The sequence below is a fragment of the Chaetura pelagica genome, unplaced genomic scaffold, assembly GCF_000747805.2.
Source record: "Chaetura pelagica isolate M959 unplaced genomic scaffold, ChaPel_1.0 scaffold90, whole genome shotgun sequence".
Taxonomy (NCBI): Eukaryota; Metazoa; Chordata; class Aves; order Apodiformes; family Apodidae; genus Chaetura; species Chaetura pelagica.
This window is the reverse complement of record NW_009953496.1, coordinates 8,832,146-8,850,035: the sequence shown is the minus strand read 5'-3', so window position 1 is coordinate 8,850,035 and position 17,890 is coordinate 8,832,146. Positions and strand designations below refer to the sequence as shown.

The 17,890-nt window shown below is 37.6% G+C and overlaps 1 protein-coding gene across 1 annotated transcript in view; it reads left to right on the top strand.

Moving 5' to 3' along the window:
- The window catches only part of TAF1B (TATA box binding protein (TBP)-associated factor, RNA polymerase I, B, 63kDa), a 51,173-nt gene that overhangs the window by 1,804 nt on the left and 31,479 nt on the right, over nt 1–17,890 (top strand). Inside the window, exons 2-8 of the mRNA XM_009999235.1 lie at nt 499–594; nt 1,159–1,246; nt 3,091–3,188; nt 3,480–3,575; nt 4,229–4,361; nt 8,109–8,265; nt 14,984–15,083. Of these exons, the coding sequence (XP_009997537.1) occupies nt 499–594; nt 1,159–1,246; nt 3,091–3,188; nt 3,480–3,575; nt 4,229–4,361; nt 8,109–8,265; nt 14,984–15,083 (768 nt within the window). The remainder of the gene's footprint in view (nt 1–498; nt 595–1,158; nt 1,247–3,090; nt 3,189–3,479; nt 3,576–4,228; nt 4,362–8,108; nt 8,266–14,983; nt 15,084–17,890) is intronic.

The following is a 17,890-nucleotide window of genomic DNA, read 5'->3' as shown; positions in this document are numbered from 1 at the left end:
GGGCTCGGCGGGGCCCAGAGGGAACCAACTGCCCGTGCCCAGCTCGTCCGTGCAGGGGGGGTCCTGGAAAACGCCTCGGTTTTATCTGCTGCTTTCTCCTTCCCCCTCCGGGTTCCCTGGGAGGCCCCTCTGTCCCCCGCACGTCCCTTCACCCGCTCCCCGCCCTTGCACGTTTCTAACGCGCTGTGGAAGCGAATTTTCCCTCCTTGTCTGTCTCACGCCGCTACTTCCTTTCCCATAGGTGGGTTTTTTGAAACCGTGTCACGTGCGGATCATTGCTCTGATGCACGAGAGCTGGTGCTTGCCAGCCGAAATTACTTGTTCGGTTATCTCCGGCTGATAACAAAGGCTGTGATTACTTGTTATCAGCCAGAGCTGACATACAGGGCGTAACTACCCGGTGCACAATCTCAAAGCCATGCAGCAGCCTGGTAATACTGCCATTTGTTTTACTTGAACGCCTGTGATACTGTTGTTTTGTTGTTTCTTTCCTTTTAGAGAGATTTCAATGAACGCTGTGCCCAGTGTTCAGAAGTGAACTGGGGTCTGGCTGATGGCAGATTTTATTGCAGATCTTGTCACAATGTTACTGAGGTAAAAAGCTAAGCTGCTGGCCTTGGAAAAGGTTCATTTTGATTGTTTCTTGATTGTATATTAAGGAGGTTAGATTTTTCTCCTTGGCGTTAGGAGTTGAAGGCAGCACTGTGGTTCCTCCTTTTTCATGTTTTACTTGACACTGCTTGAAACTAATGTCCCTTGAAGTCACAACATTTTAAATGAACTGCCTTGAGATGCTGTGTTGATGTAGCTGTGGCGCTGTCTGGATACCTTAGAAGTGTTGCCTGGGTATTGCTGCACTTCAGTACACTATCATGTAGGCAAACCCTGAGGCGTGGCGCTGTCTGGATACCTTAGAAGTGTTGCTTGGGTATTGCTGCACGATCATGTAGGCAAACCCTGAGGAACATCACTTGTATGTCCAGGATAGCAATTATCTGTTTTTGCAATTTCTGAGTAAAAAGTTGAAAATGTCACCCTTTAGTTTAGGAAATTCAGACAAGTTTCTCCATTATGTTTTATGATGGGACAATCTATACATATTAGGCCTGGTTTGTTTTGTCATTTTTTTTCTTGCTAAGACATATTCCTGTTTTGCAGAGAACTAGAGAAGTTGTAAATGCTGATTTTGTTTCTAATACAAGAGTCCAAACAATATCCAAAGGTTTAACAAAGCAGGAAAAAAATGGTATGTATGATCTGCTCTCTCTATTTTGTTGAAGGGTGGCTGTCCAGCCAGGGTTCATCTGGCCTACTGTATCTCTGACAGTGGCCAAATGCAGACAGCTTGGGAAGACTGTAAGAACAGGAAGGAAATACACCCTTCAAATGTTGCCAGAGCCTTCAGTGGTCACCTGGAGTGACTTCCTGAGCCACAGGTGATCCCTGTGAGGCTGGTGGTGTTTTGGTATTTCTTGCATTGAACAGAGCTATGTATTACTTATTGCCACTTTTGATTTGTGGAAGCCAATACTCACTGAAGATACAGGTGGCATGCATTTATCTGTGGCAATCCCTTTGTCACTTCCCTGTGATGGCTACCGCAAACCAGGAAAAGTTGTCTCTTTGAAAGTGAGATGTGATGGTGGTTCAGCTCTTAAGAGTGTCAGTCAGGCTCACGTTACAGGTACTTGGCCCTGTAACCTACGTGGAGAGGATTTTATACTGTTAGAATAGCTAAACCAATGGTACAACTTTCATCCAGAGTAATTTCTATGCTTTTGATTTCATTATTCAGAACAGTTGTCATTATGCATGATGATCTATGCCGTAAGGATGTTATGATAAGGCTGCTGCTGGAGCTATGTGTGTATTCTGGGATGGCTGGATAGATCTTTTACTGCCTTGGCCACTTCCAAAAAGCAGGAATATGTTACCATGCTAACTGAAGCACGGGGCTGGTTATCTCTATCTCTGATACACTGACCTATCTTCACTGTACTGTGGTGGCAGTGGATTACTACATTCCTTTGAAAAGAACAATTGTGGGGAGGCAAGGGGAGGAGTGAAAACAGGAAGAACCTTAAAACCTTCCCTTGTCTTTATCCCGTGTTGCCTCTAAAGTCAGAGCTACATACCACATCATGCTTTTTCAGTCATTTCTTAGGGAAGTCATTAGCCAGGCTTCTTAAGAGAGAAATCCTTAGCTTCATAGAGTCCTTTCTGTGAGTGCTGTTACATTATACTGTGGCAGCTTATTTTCTTGCATTTATAAGAGTAAGGTGTGTCTGTGGTTAACAGTTAAAGGCAACATTGCTGAAGCAGAGGAGAAGCTTTTGGCGGATAACTTCTAAGATGGTGAGATGTATGATGTGATTGGAAGGAAAAATAATGAACAGGTGCGGAGGGAATGAAAAGGAAGTTGAAAAATGTAGAAAAAATTTCTGAGGCAAAAGCCTGCAGAAAAGAGTTGCAAATGTGGAGAATTAAGGGTGAAAAGTAAATGTCTAAGGGCATAATGAATAGACTGGAGAAGGCCCATTCCTTAATAAAGTCATGTTGTGCTGAGATTTGCTAGAAGCTCTGAATATCTGAGGAGGTTTCTTTCATTTAAATGTGTATCATTCTGTGGGAGAGAATGGTGAAGAATGTGGTGATATTAGTTGGTTTTGCCTGACTCACCAACATAATGTGTTCCAGTTTTCTCTGCTGGGGTTGGGAAAGAAATGCTCATATTTCACTTTTTAATGACAGGTTCTCAGTTATTTTAAAACTGGTCACTTAACAACCCCACTGAATTACAAATGCCACACTGGAAATTATAGGGAAATATATTATTCTTGGGAAATGTGTGGAGAAAAGTGCTTGTTCAGTAGCTTTTCTTTTTGATTGAGATTGAATAAATGGAAGCTAATGGGAGTATTCAGTGTAGCTGGCCTATTCTCTAGGATCTAAAACTCTATTAGAGAGACATGTCTCTGTCCTGCTACCAAGAGAACAGAATATTAAATGGAAATAAGTGTGTATAAGGTTAAAAAACCCCAAAACATAACAAACAAATAAGGCTTTTTTTTTTTTTTCTTCTTTACTTAGATGGAGGCTGTGAGTGGTATGTTTGTGAAGGCTTTCAGCTTATACTCAAGAAACAAGCTGAAGCTATAGAAGCGTTAGGAGTGTGTCCACAAATGAAGGTATGTAGATGTTGGTGTGAGTTGTATACACTGTGTGTGTTACAGGAGGCATTATTTTAAAATACTGTGATTTTTCAAGTGAATCAAACAACTCCCTGTCTAAAAACTTTGAGTGTATGAAAACAAGCTTAGTTTCCCTAGTAAATTTAAAACCTAGTTTATATATCACAGTTAATAAAATCAGAGGTGGAACATTATTCAGATTCTTGAGTCAGAAATTACTCTCTGTTTTCTCAGCAATTAGTGATCTTGTATACTTTGTGCTGGTCACTGTCTATTTATGTTTGTCAGGATGAAGTTCTGTACAATTTTTGGAGGCATTACCTTCAGAAGAGCAAACAGGCCTATTGCAGTAGACCAGCTGGGGAAACTATCAAAGCATTATCAGTAAGTGAAAAACTCAAATCCCATGAGATGTTCTGCATATTTTTAAAAAGCAACAACAGAACCTTCTTTGTTAGGGCTACCTATTTAGCTTGTATTAATGTCATTTCAGTGTGAAGGGTGTCTCCTAAACGGGGCTCCATGTGTCTATTGTGTTTTTCTGTTGTGTTTTTTTTTTCCTTTTTCAAGAAACAGATACTTCTCTGAGTGTGGAAGATGCTTATTTAAAATACTACTTTGGCTTGGCATTATCTACATAGTAGATATTGCCGTTATCTGTGTCTTAGTAGGTAGAGCAGAAATTACAATACAAAATGCATCATCAGCTACCATGCTTTCCTGCCTGCTCTGTTCACATTACTCATTTTGTGAAGGTTTGATTCTATGTATGGCCAAAATTCTGGTCATTGTAGCAGACTGAAATGTAATGTAATCACTAGAAATCTTTCTATCTTGAGCAGTCATTTAAAAATACATTTTTGTGGGGTTTCTTCATGCAGTGGTGATTCATAGAGAACATAAAAATATGAACAGTTTGGGTTTAAAATTCCTTTGCTATTGATCTTGGATCTGTCATGCTTTTTTTGTTTGTTTATTTGTTCAGTTTGAAACAGTAAGTAACAGTAGATAATGCAATTACTTATTTCCAAAAACAGGTTTGTGATAGCAGTACTGATATAGACAGTGACCCACAGAGACCCAGCCTTCTACACTTGTTGTCTCTCTCTGAAAGTGAGGGGGATTTACAGACTGATTGCAGCTTTGCCTCATCAACTAGCAAGGTCTCAGGTAGGAGCAATGAACTGAACTGTCTGGGAACCATTTTTGCATAGTTTTTTAATATAAATAAATATATTAAAAGTGTATTCTGGTACAATAAATTGGGGAAACTGGTTGGAAAGTGTAAAGATTTCAGTCCTGTTTGCCAGTAGAGTACTTTATATTCTACTAGACATAGAAGACTTTGCCCTTCCCTTCCACCCAACCCTTACCCAAGAGATCAAAATTGAGCAGAATCTTTAAATAAAATGGGAAATGCAGAAGGAAGTTGTTTTTATAAAAAGGTTGCTCCATGCTTCTTGTTTAGAGTGGGGGAAAATGGCTATTATATTTGCAAAGCTAGATGTTCACAAACACGATAGCTTTAAAGAACAAGCACTTGTTTAGTTAGTAGTAGAGCTGTCAGTCAAAACACTGATGTTAAAAACCACTTATTTGTTCTTTTTGGGGTGGGGCATTGTTTTTCCCCTATCCCATAGACATATTTAGCTTTAGTTTTTTCTTACGGTATTGACACTTCTGTATCATTTCTATCTGCATTCTTTTTAGTCCTTTCCCTATAGCCCCTTCTATCAAAAAAACCTTTGTTTAGTATTCCATCAGTTTCTCCTTTCTGCTCACAATATCAGCTTGAAAATACTTAAGATGTTTAGCATTCTATAATTAAAATGTTGTAGAAAATTGGAGTGTTTTGTGCTACGGGGCAAGTGTGATGCCAGACAATGTTGCAGTGTCTGATAATGGCACATTTGAAATCTTTTGCTTGCCTTTTAAACTTCTAATGGGGTTTATTTGTTGTTTTCCTTTATTTTTTGCTTGCCTTTTCCTTCTTCTTCTGTTTCAGTGTTTCTTTTTTGCCTGTTATGTACTGTCCTCTTTATGTCCCATTTCTATTCTTCTATGGTATTGCCTGTCTACCCTCAGAAGAATGCAATTGTTTTCTTGCATATTTTTATTTCATAAAGCCCAGAAATGGTAGTAGAATAAGAAACTTGTTCTGAATAAATTATTTTTTTTTAAATCGAAACAGAATTAGCAAAGGGAAAAGGTGCAAAAATTGGTGACAAAATTTTTTGTGCTAATAATGCAAGTACCTTTTATGCTTATATATTCAAATGACCAGAGTTTCAGGTAAAGAGTCACTCACAGTATGTTTATACATGTAGCAGATCTTGAGTGTTACACATAGCTATATTATATGAAGAGGAAACAACTGAGTGAATATTTTCCAGTGAAAATATTCAATTGAATTTTCTTCCTCTTTTTGATGTCTAGAAGACCTTCTTTCTTCCTTGGTACTTGTGCCTTTTAACATTATGTTTCTTAGAGTTTTAGAACACCTAGATAGGCCATGATCTAACATGTTCTTTGCCTGTTGTTTCAGCTTGGTTTCAACTTTAAGTAGTTACACCAATTTCACCACAAATACTTGAAATGGATTAGTTCAGGAACACTGAAAGTACATTTTGGTGAAGTCTAGAGAAGGGTGACAAAGCTGGTGAAGGGTCTACAGCACAAGCCTGAGGGAATTGGTATGGTTTAGCCTGGAGAAAAGGAGATGGAGGGGAGACCTTAACACTCTGTACAACTACCTGAAAGGAGGTTGTAACAAGATGGGGGTTGGTCTCTTCTCCCCAGTGACAAGCAACGGGACAAGAGGAAATGGACTCAAGTGGTGCCAGGGGATGTTTAGAGTAGATATGAGAAGAAACTTCTTCTCTATAAGGGTATAAACCACTGGAATAGGCTGCCCAGAAGGGTGGTTGAATCACCATCCCTGGGGGTGTTTAAAAGATGTATAGATGTGGTGCTTAGGAACATAGTTTAAGCACTGGACTTGGTAGAGTAAGGTTAATGGTTGGTAGAGTTATACTATGGTTGGTCTTTTCCAACCATAACAATTCTGTGATTCTGTGAATTGTAGTAATTGTTTTGTGTGAATTTTAACACAAGTAATACTACACGTGTTCTAGTTGATTATAAATTCAAGTGAAGATTCATAGGTGTCCTTTTCTGGGCTGTTTTTACTGAGCTGTTACTGCTACATCAACACCCTTTTTTCTCTATGGGGCTTGTCCATTATGCAAGCTTTTTTGTGTATGTGTGGGAATAATAGCAAATTCTACTGAGTATAGCACTGAGATATTGCTAGAGAAGCCTATTAAACTCTTAAACTATTATATGTGTGTGACTGTGTGTTGTCATGCCTTGCATAAGCTGTAAGAAATAAAAGGAAATTGTGTTCCATCATTAAGGCCACAAATATAATGAGGATTATTTTAAATTGAGTTGAATATGAAATTAATAATGAAGCCTCAGTCATTATGCTGCCTTTAAGCACAAGTATCCATGTAAAAGGTGAAACTGTTGACTAAAGGATTAACTGATGTTCCTGCTTTTGTTCTCCAACGGACTTATACCTGATAGACCTCATAGGGTGCAGTCATCTAGACCCTGTCTTTGTTTGAGGTGTATGTTTGAGCCGGTTCTTTTGACCTGTTGTTGCTTCCCTAGTGCTACTCGCCCCCGTTTTAGGAGCCAGTAGGTGGCATCAAAGACCCATTCTGGCTGAAGAACACGATATTTGCAGGGTCTGTCTTCATATCGCATGTCAGTGGGCGCTGGACTTCTACCACTGACACCTTACAGGCTTGGCTGTCACTTGCCAGCATCACCACGGAGCTGCAGAGCTCTCTGAAGTTTCATAGTGCCTTTTGCAGGCGCTTGCCATGGCTCTGCAGCTCCCAGCTGGGAGCTGTGGATTCAGCCCACACTGTTCCTGTCTGAACAGGTGAACAGTCTGTGAGGAAACAGTAAGAAAATCTCTACAGAATCAGTGCTGGTATTTTGTGCTGGTGTGCTTTAAATAAAAAACATTTTCATTCGTTCTAGCTGGGTCATTATGTAGGGAAGAGAGTCTTTTTTTTTCTTTTTTCTCCCTTCCCTGAACTCCCAGGTTTCACTGCTGAAAAGGTTCCTAACTCATAAATCACTCCCCTACATTAAATTTCTCTTTGCTTCTTCTTTTAGTTTTCAGTGATTCATCTCAGTATGGAAGTAAGGAGGTTTGGTTGCTGAGTTTTTCCTCATCTTCTTTACCATGTGTTATATTTTGTTCTACAGGTGTTGATTTTTTTTCACTGAATGTAGATACGTTGTTTTAAAAGAATGCTTAGGTTTCCACAATTAGAGATTATATGGTAGATGATTACATACCTTAACCTCAGTAAATTTTCTGTAGTGTAATTCATGTTCTCATTACAGTCCTGACTGTGAAGTTTAAAATGTTGTGTTTTAATCTCCAACTTCAAGGTACTAAGCACATAGAATTTTCCTTTGTTTCCCCTCTGTTCCCTTATCTCTCAAATGGAAAATAGTATGTCTGGTTCATAATTAGTTCAAGTTCCATGTTGTATAGGAGCTAATGTCCTTCTGGAACTCCAGGTTTAAGTCTAGTTCCCAACAAAAGGTCTGTTTTGGTCTCTTCATACAATCCAGTGTCTTAGTCAAGTGAAGTAGCAGTTTATGAAACAGGCTGACATCTCATGTCATGCTAGATTAATACATTTGGCTTAAGCTGTTTAGTAGGAAAGTACACAAACTACCAAATTACTCAAAGTAATTGTTTCAAAATGTTGCTAGTTGCTGAACAAGATTCCTTCTGTGTTGCTTTATCTTGTTTTCTGGATGCCATGCAGCGTATGTATATCATATCAATTACTATTTTTTCTTTTCTGTTTTTAACATAAACCCAAGAAAGCACCTCTGTGTGCTCTGGATCCGTAGATGGTAGCTTGTATTTAATGAAGAACCAAAAGGAGAAACTGAGGATGACGATGCCAATGACTCTTTCATTTTGTTACATGGCGTTACTCTGGTTGAGAGAACCAATGACATTATCTGATCTCTTAAGGTATGAATAGTCTCTAGTGAAATAGTTGTTGCTTTTGTAAATAATATATTTAAACAATACAGATCCATACCATTGTCCTCTTACCAATTTGCTTAGATGTATTGAGAAGTACTCTTTTAGTTTTTTAGTTGTCTTTTCTATGATGTAACAATTTGTTCTGCTGCTTTTGGAGAATATTATTTTCTGTTGCTTACAGTGGATCCCAAAGACCTGTAAGGGAGGTGGTTTTGGAGCTAATGAAGTTTTTATTCTTCTCTTTGAAAATTTCTTTAAATTCACTGGAGGTGTGTATAGTCACACTTTTGCTATTTTTGCTGTTGTCAACATGCTAGAATGAAATGAGTAAACATTCTCCAGGACTTAGGTCATTGTCATCATACAAACAATACCAGCAACATATAGTGATCTGAAAAGTAGCTAAGTAGCTTCACACAATGGAGTTTGGCACAGATATTAATATAGAAATTCCTTTTTGTCCTTCATATCTTTGTAATTATCAGAGTTCAGAATAGTGAAGCTTTCAATACAGTAGAGATAAAATGTTCTAATAGCAGGGTTTGATGCTAAGTGGGGACCGTCAAACTACTGCTGACAAGGCAGTTCCCTTCTCCCCTCTATGAGCCTATGAACACATTCCTTACTCCTAAGCCTGTCAGCGTTCAAGAGGTGTTTGGGCACTGCCTTAACAACATGCTTGAACTTCTGGTCAGCCCTTAATTGGTCAGGCAGTAGGATTACATGTTCACTGTAGGTCCCTTCCACCTGGAATAGTTCATTCTACTTAAGGAATGAAAAATAATTCATTTTTTCTTGTTAGCAATAAATATTTTAAATCAGGCCCAAATAGCTTGAATTCAGGAATTTCTAGATCTTAATTGGGAGAGAATTTGTATACTGGAACTCCTTTTTTAACAAGTGTTGAAGTACTGGTTATTCCTGAAAGGATGGAGGAAAAAATGTTCCTTTTGCCAAAATTTAAAGAACAGGAAGACTCAAGTAACTGTACGTTGGCAATTCAAATTGCAAACTCAGACAAGATAAAGGAAAAAAAAATTCAAAATTCAGTTGATATGGTAGATTTCAGTTGTTTATTTTTCAGATATATATAACGTGTGAGCTAAAAGGCAGGGCAGTGAGTACACCATCCCCCATCTGCAGTGCATATGAGTAGTACTGTTGCTCAAACTGTGGTGAATGCAAGGAAAATTTACCTGAGAGCCTGTTCCATCATGGTCTCTCTCCCCTGCTGTCCCAGCTTCCACCTGCAGTTCTCTAGCTTTGTACAAGCTTTCTGAGAAGGATGGGTATTGAAGAACTCGCTTTTCTGCGAGTACTTTCTAAAAAGGTGAGGTTTGTATGTCTTGAAGTACAGTAGTGAATACTAGCTGATTTATTTCTATGTAAAACAATATTTAACCCTTTGATTTAACCTTAGGGGGTGGCAATTACCTTCATCAATCAGAATTACACAAACCATTGCATATTTGCATAACTGGATATGCTGTTGTATAAAAGATGCTTGTAAAGTGGTAATCAAAATGCTTCATTCACACTAGCACCCTGCAGTACAGAAGTATTTATTGAGTAGATTAAGAAACAGTAAAACTCAAAAGTAGTTTTCACTAACAGTGATTTCAAATAACAAGATTTATTACTGACTAGTATGTTCCTAAGAAAATGTTGTAGGAATCAGAACTACCATAACATACTCCATGTTATTTACAATTACTAGAAAGTTAATCTATAAATCCTGTCGGGTAGTATTTGTATATTACAAAAATCCAATTATTAAATTACAATTGCTGAGAGAGCGCAAATGTTTCATAGTAAGAATTATTGCTTGGCCCATCCTGTTTGGAGAGAAAAATTAATAATGAAATTTCTATTCTCTGGTTACTGTATCTGGGAAATTGTCTCTGGAAAGCATGTGGGGTCATACGAGGCAAATGCATCCTCAAAGGTTCCTGTCTTAGTATGATGGTGTGGTTTGGATAAAACAAACAATAACATTTAAAAAAAACAAATGTTGAAGTTAACGATTAAGACAAATGGTAGATTGAGTTATTTGTATATTAATGGTATATTGTTGTATTTGGCACTTCAAAAATTGGGAACTGCATAAAAGATCCAGGAAAACTGTCCAGAGACTGGAGGACATCCTTTGTATTGAGACCCTTAAGAGATTTGCACATTTGCTTGAAAAGATTTAGAGAAAACATGGCAACAGTCCAAAAAGCTGGAAAAAGAGAGAAAAAATAAGTACCAAATATAGCACAGAAAGGCACAATAAAAAATTAAAAATTGGAAATTGGAATAAGATTATTTGATTGAGAAGGTATCATTTACTAAGATACAAATTATGGTGTAATACTTTAAAAAGTGAGTAAATCAGAATGATTCCGTGACTTTAAATGCACTGAGCATGTGAACTGAATTAAATGCAGAAAGTTACGTTTAAAAGAATGTAATTTGTATTGCAAAGTTTTGCCATGATACGATAGTTATATAAGACCATAATTACATTGTCATGCTTCCCTCCCTACCCTCAAGGTCTTTACCTTTCACAAGTTTGATGAAGGGGAAGGAATTTTAAATTGTATGAACTACCATAAAGTACTTGTTTTCTAACTTCTGAATATTTAAGTTTAAAAAAATCAGACAATGTTCGCATTTTTGCATGCATTAAGATACACAGATCAAAATAGCGACAGACCAGAGATGAAAACTATGCAGAGAAAGCATGAAGTATTCAGCACTACCTTTTAAATCTTTCTAGGCAAATTGTTTTATTTAAACCAGCTGAATTGCAGTTGTGCATAAAATTCTGCCCTGTTTTTTTCCTCAGTTTGGTTTTCTCACTACCCTGAAGTCAGCTGACTACTGCTCCTCCCTTGTGATACATGCTTAGGCAATGTGCCAGCTTTTAGAGGATTTGCAACACCAAAAATATATTCCTCCTTGCTACTTGACATACTTAGCAGAAAAACACTATAATTACCTCCTTTGACAGGGACATTTTGGTTTTAAAATAACATTTTTAACAACCATCTACTCAGGTCTGTGCAGCACATCAAATCCTTTTCTATTCTGAATAGTCTCACAAGACTCAATATGCTGTATGTTATTTATCTAAATAATAAAATAAAATTGTTGGCGTGTGGATGAAGTTTTAAGATGCTAGACTTTGAGATTGTGAGAACTAATGTGTTTCAGATGAGGTTATATGGAGCTGTGCTGGCAAGACTAAACTTGTAATCAGTTTGTAGCATTACTATGTGGCTTTAACAGATGCATCATTTCCTTGTAGCATTCAGAGGACCTAGGATTGTTTTTTATACTTGTACCTTACTAATGTATGCTGCTACTGCAATTAAAAAGGATACGGACTGTCTACTGTGTCTGCCAGTCTAGTTTTTAAGCATGTCACTGATACAATGTGGTCTTACAAGTGTTTTGATCATCTCTCTGTTTAATGAAAGGATTGGAGGAACAGTAGAAGAAACTGTTCTGAAGTGCTGTTCCAAAAATGGGCTTTTGGAGTAAGTGTTAAAAACCTGAATCACGAGCACATTGTATTCATAACAGGATATTTATGCTGCTTCATATATTTTTAGAATGTAAAAAGAATTCTTAACCTGAGAGAGAACAGCATTTCTTTTGTATGGAGACATTAATTTCAAGCTAGGAAAGATGTAATTGTTTTTTAAATAGTTGCAGTGCTCTGACTTGGTACAACCAAGTTGTTCTAAACTTTCTTTCTTTTTTAAAAGCCATTTTGATGGACATTGCTTGTCTCTTGCAGTGTAACAATGTGGCTCCCTTGTCACTTTAAGCTGATCAGAGCTTTTGTTGCTGTGGTCATGCATATACATTCCTGCCCTTTCTCTTACCCTGGGTGCTAGCATCCAGTTATGGTATATTAGTTGAAAGAAGTAGAGTTGCAAAAGTCTAATTTTGCAAAATAAAGTGTCACCAGACATTTTAGCAACGGTTAATTTACTTCACCACGGTCCCTTTTTGCCTTGTCCTGGCAATAATGTTCTTGCAGTCAGCTGAGTCTGGAAATCTGTCTGGTTGAAATCAAACCCTGGAAAACAAAAGATTAGTTCTCAATCTAATCCTCTGTCTGAAAAGTCACACAAGTGCTTTTGTCAGCAGGGAGGAGTGTGTGGCAGAGGACTGAAGGGTGGGATTTCCCATTTCAGAGGCAGCAAGTTATTAGAGTGGTTTGACTGCAATCACCATTACACCACACCTGAAGGAAGGTCTTGGTTGTTTGTCCTCTTCCAGCTGTTGCTGTGCTGGCTCAGGAGGTTGCTGCTCTTGGTGTCTTGGTACCAGCTCTTCAGATCTGACAGCTAATTGTGTGATTGCACCTTAATAGGTGTCAGCCAAAGCTTATCATAAGCTAAGCCAGTAATGGGTCACTGTTGCTGAAAGAGGAAGGTCTTGCTTTCCTTCTCTCCTCCTGCCTGTGTGATGCATCCCCTTCTCTCTGCCGACTCTTGCACTTTTGGAACCATCTGTTAGCCTCCTCGGTTCATTTATTGAAACAGGATGATGGACAGGTTTTTGCTGTTGTTGAGTTACATTTGTGGAAGATGATGATGAGGGATAGGAGTGTTGAACCAGACAAGGAGGAATTATGGACTGGTTATGTTAAGCTTTTAGGTTGTCTCAATCCATTTTGTGAAACCATCCCTCAAATTTAAGTTTTTTTCAATTTAGTGCAGCAGACCTTTACTCAAATGAGCTAAGGAGCTGTCATGCATGCTTCTCAGCAGATCATGCAGGTTGGCAAGGACAAGCAACTAGTGCTGGGTTTGGATGATAACCTCACTGAGTAGGTGGGGCAGTGCACATCTCCACTCAGAGTGTGGAAATGCTATTTGCACTGGTTGAGGAGAGCTGCTGAAATTTCATTAGCAAAATGTACATCACACAATTTGATTAGAAAGGATTGTGTAGTGACATTTACCTCTCCATTTAAGAGACCAATACACAGAGCTTCCAAATAGAAAGTATTGGGCAATGTGATTTTTCAGGTTGCTGTTATTTTTCAGAAGTCATTATAAATGATTGGTTAATTGTAATAGAGAGTTTGGATTTAGAAATGCACTTTTCGTTTTGATTCCAGTTTGAGTTACATTTTTTAATTAAACTGAAAATTCACTAAGGTGTTTTGTTTTGTTTAATAGGATGTAACTATTAAACTTTGCAGTAACTAGCCTTTAAGTAGAAGTTTAGTCAGTTTCAATATATATGCACCACATAGAATGCAACAAGTGGTGATTAGGACATTGGACGGGGAGAGGGAAGGTGTGAGCTTGTGAATTGTTGTAGGCTCAGGAGAGATGTGAGTCCTCCTCAACAGTGGCTGCTCGGTCTGTGAAGACGTAGTTCTGCCTTATTTTTGGTTTGTTGGTTTTGTTTTGTTTTGCTTTTTCTCCAGACACCTTTTGAATGAAAGTGGCAGATTACTGTGTTTTATAAGGAACTCAGTGTTTCAAGTTGGGGAATTGGATCTAGCTAGTGACTGAAACGTTTAGGTACTGCCCTACATTGGGGGCAGATGCAAAGTCCAGCCTAACAACCACTGCAGGAACATAGAAGGGACTTCCAGAGTTTATAGACTCAGAAGTTACTAACGTACATAGCAAGATCAGAGAGAAAGTGTGAGATAACACAGCTGGCACGAGAGAAAATTGTTTTAAAATCTCTAAAATTATTTAAAGAACAGGGTCTTCCCAGTTTGAAAGGATAAGTTATTCCAGTTTAATGTACTCTTTTAAACAAAACTGTTATGAAGAAGAGGAGGCAGGAAGGTAGTTCTATGGGAGACCACTTAATGTGCTTTAATCTGGAGTGAGAGTCGTGTCTGTTCCCTTGTGAGGCTCCATTCTTGTTCAGTGCTTGCTTTGCCTGGTGTGAATGTTGGCTAAAATGTTAGATAAACAGCAGGGGTTTGATGTGGTGGTGACTTTTTATTGGTAGCTATTGTTAAGTCCCATCACACACACACAACACACACACACACACATATATATATATGAGAAAAAGTCAAGAAAAATCTTAAAGAATACTTTCAACCACATACCAAAGCCAGTTTTTAACAAAAAATGCATTACTTGGGTGCAAATAAAAAGATTTTCTATTTATTAGTATACAAAATAATTTCTATTCATGCCTGGATAATACTTAAAAAATAATCAGAATACGGGTGTAATTAATAAGGTTTCAGTTCTGTGTCTCTGTTCATCATTCTATGACTTTCCTCCCTACCACATGACCTGACTAATTCCTTCAGCAGAAAATGTATGTTTTAAAAGTAAAATTTACTTAAAGCTTTAGAATTCTGGAAAAAAAAAATAGTTCCATACCATTCAGAAGAGGCTTAAAGCAGTTTCAGAAATGCAGCAGCTGAAGAATGTGCAGAACAAACTCCGTATCAGCGTGTTGAATGTAAACTCATTGCCATAACATTGTCATTTGTCAGTCATATCTGTGCTTGAACTTAAAGGGCTGTTAAATGATTGAACTGGTTTTTGTCCTGTAGAGCATTCAGGGGTGTGTAACTTCAGATAGAATTGCTTAGACAGTGTAATACTGATGTTATTTCAAATCAGAAGTTGATTTATGTATTCATTTTAGAATAAACATCTGCATTTGTCATACTACGTACTATTTTGACTTCATCTTCATTTTATTTTTAATGCAGGTTTGTTATTGAAGGTCATATTCCATATTTGAATGTTTTTGAGCATTTTCCGGAAAAGATGAAGTTATGTGGACTTGATCTTAAGATCTTTTGTGTGGAGGTAATTTTTTTCTTAAAGGGAAAGATTAAAAAGAAAGACCAAAACCTAGTTGTCTTATGGTATTTAAATTTCTTTGGTCACTGTAGTAATAAATGTATTAAATCTGTTCTTATGTTGTAGAGCTCATGCTTCACATTATTGGAGCCTGTGCAGAAACCAGTGCACTCTGTGACTTGGAGTGCTTTAATCTTTAACCAGTCTTATTAATCTGATTACCTAAGTTAAAATGAAATCAGTTAATACTTGTGGAGAAAAAGGTATTCAGAACTGCTCTTGGAACACTCAGAGATAGGATTTGGCTTCACATCTAAGGGCAATATATTATCCTTTTTGGTGCTTATTTGAAATATCCCTTGAATTTGTCTGTAATTTCATATTATTTTCATAAATTATTATTTAGACATTATCTCTTGTTCTGTTTCTTGCTGCTCTTCAAACGTGGAGTCTACATAAGGGGCTACAGCCCTTCTAGAAGCTGAACAGTGATGGACAGTTTTGAGTAAAATGTAAATTTCCCTTACTTAAGGTTATTGTGTGTTGTGGTAATGATTGCCCAGTGGTGTTTGTGTTGCATAAAAGAAGTTTGTTATGGATTTTTGAAATGTGCAAATAATACCTCAGGTTTTAAGAGCAGAAAGAAATTCTGCATACAGGAAAAGCTGGCGTTTGATCTGCTGTGAGGTGTTTGTAGCCTGAGACTTTGGTGATGATGTTGCAAGTAATGTTACGACTCTCAAGTGTGTAGCTTATTCAACAAGTCCTGAGTGGTTCAGAAGCTCATGTGTAGTTTTATATATACGGATAAATACCATTGCTATCTGGTCGGGATAAATAATAACCAATACCTCAACTTTCAAAAATCAGGAAATGAATTTAATATTAAACCTCTTGATTCCTTTTTCTGTCTTAGATCTTTCCTTAGTAGAAAAGATACATCAGTTTGAAATGTGTATGTAAACTTTTTTAAAAACTTCTTAATTCTCAGTCTGCCCCTCCTTTGCCTCCATCATCCTTTAGATACGTTTTTATTTCTCACAAATGGTTACATAGAATTCGTATTCTGGCCTGACTAAATGAAACAATGTCCTCCCTCACTTGTACAAGTCACACTTTTGGTACGAATTGCAGCTGTAAAACTTGTACTGTGCCTCAAAGTGGGAGTTCTGGTTTGCAGAGAAGAGGAGACAGTTGCCCTTGGAGGATCCTACTGCTTTCTTTTGGGATGCAGCTGTGTCTGGCATGCAGGACTATCTGATGCCAAACCTGAAGGTTATTTTGTCAGTTCCTGCTAGCTTGCTTTCCCCCGGAGCTGTTTGGATTACTCTACTGTCCCTCCATAAGCACACTTCCTCTGTGGATGGTACAATGTTCTGATGTGGGAGCAGGACTTCACAACTGGAAAGCCCCAAGTTCATCAGTTTAATCTCACTCCACCATTTACACAGAAAAGGAAGTCTAACCACTTCACCCTCAGTTTTAAACACTTACTCAGCATATATCAACTTTCCTTTTTTACAAACTGGGAAAAAAAACCCCAAACCTGTGTTTTTTTTTGTTTGGGTTGGGTTTTGTGATTTGTTTGTGATTTATTTTTTTTATATTGCTTATGAGGAGTCTGTATTTATTTTGGTCTGCTATTTAGCTTACAGAAAATTGCTGATCTAAAATCTGAATTGGTGTAATTTTGACTTCCATCTTTCTTCTCTGTGACACTGACTCCTGTGCCCCTGGCTTCGAAAGTGCAAGTAGAAACATGTGCCAATTGAGTAATCTTTTCACTTTGTTTTCATTGAAATACATAGGTAAAGTTCTGTTAGCTTACTGTACATTTTATTTTTCAGCCTCTCCAGTATTTTTGTGACATCCTCTTTCTAGGAATATTTGCTCCCTACTTTATCTTCAATATTCCTTTCATAATGCGTCCTCAGGTTTATTTAGTTTTAACACTTTTGACTACATCATTTGGCGTATAGTTTCAATAACCTTACTACCTGTTTCCTACAACTTGTAGTTCAGAACTGCCCTTGCTGCTCATTGCAGCACTGAGATTACCAATAGGTTACTCTATCTAGTTTTGACATCTGAGTTTTGAGAAGTTCAAGAGATGAGGTTATTGTCCTTGAACAGGAAGTCAGATTGCATAATACTCCATCCTGGAAATACTGGCTGCATTCTTTTCTTCTTGGTGTCCTGTATATATATTCTAAAGACAATTATCTTCAAAACCTTTATGGGATTATGACTGTTAATAACCAGGCAGGTAAGATGCTGTAATGCCATTATTTGTTGTTATTCAAGTCTGGTGAATGTAAGCTGTAAACATGATCAAAAAACCTTGATAACTGGTAGAACTATTCAATATGTCTCTTTTTAAAAAAAATTGGAACAGATTTTTAGTGCATGTAATTGTGTCTTGTGCTAATATCCTGGACCCCAAACTTGAACAAAGAAGTAGTTATGTCATAGTAGCTTGAAGGATTTGAAGTCATACTAAGTATCACTTTGTCGGTTAAGTAGAGATTAAGCCTAACTTGATAGTGCTCATCTTATATAAAAACATTCTGAGTGGATTAGTTTTTCAGTAAAAATTTGCCAGATACCCAAAGTATACTGAATTTGTACAAGCTGTAAGTTGTTATAGCTTTTAAAAAATAAGTGCAACAATTATTACAAGGTGAGTCACATCTGCTTTCTAACTTTCTGCGTAGTAGTGTATGTGTACATGCACAAGGATTTTTTTAATGCTTTGTCATCTAGTAGTAGTATTTCCTATGCAAGGAATGTGACTAGTTTCAGGTTTTCCTGCT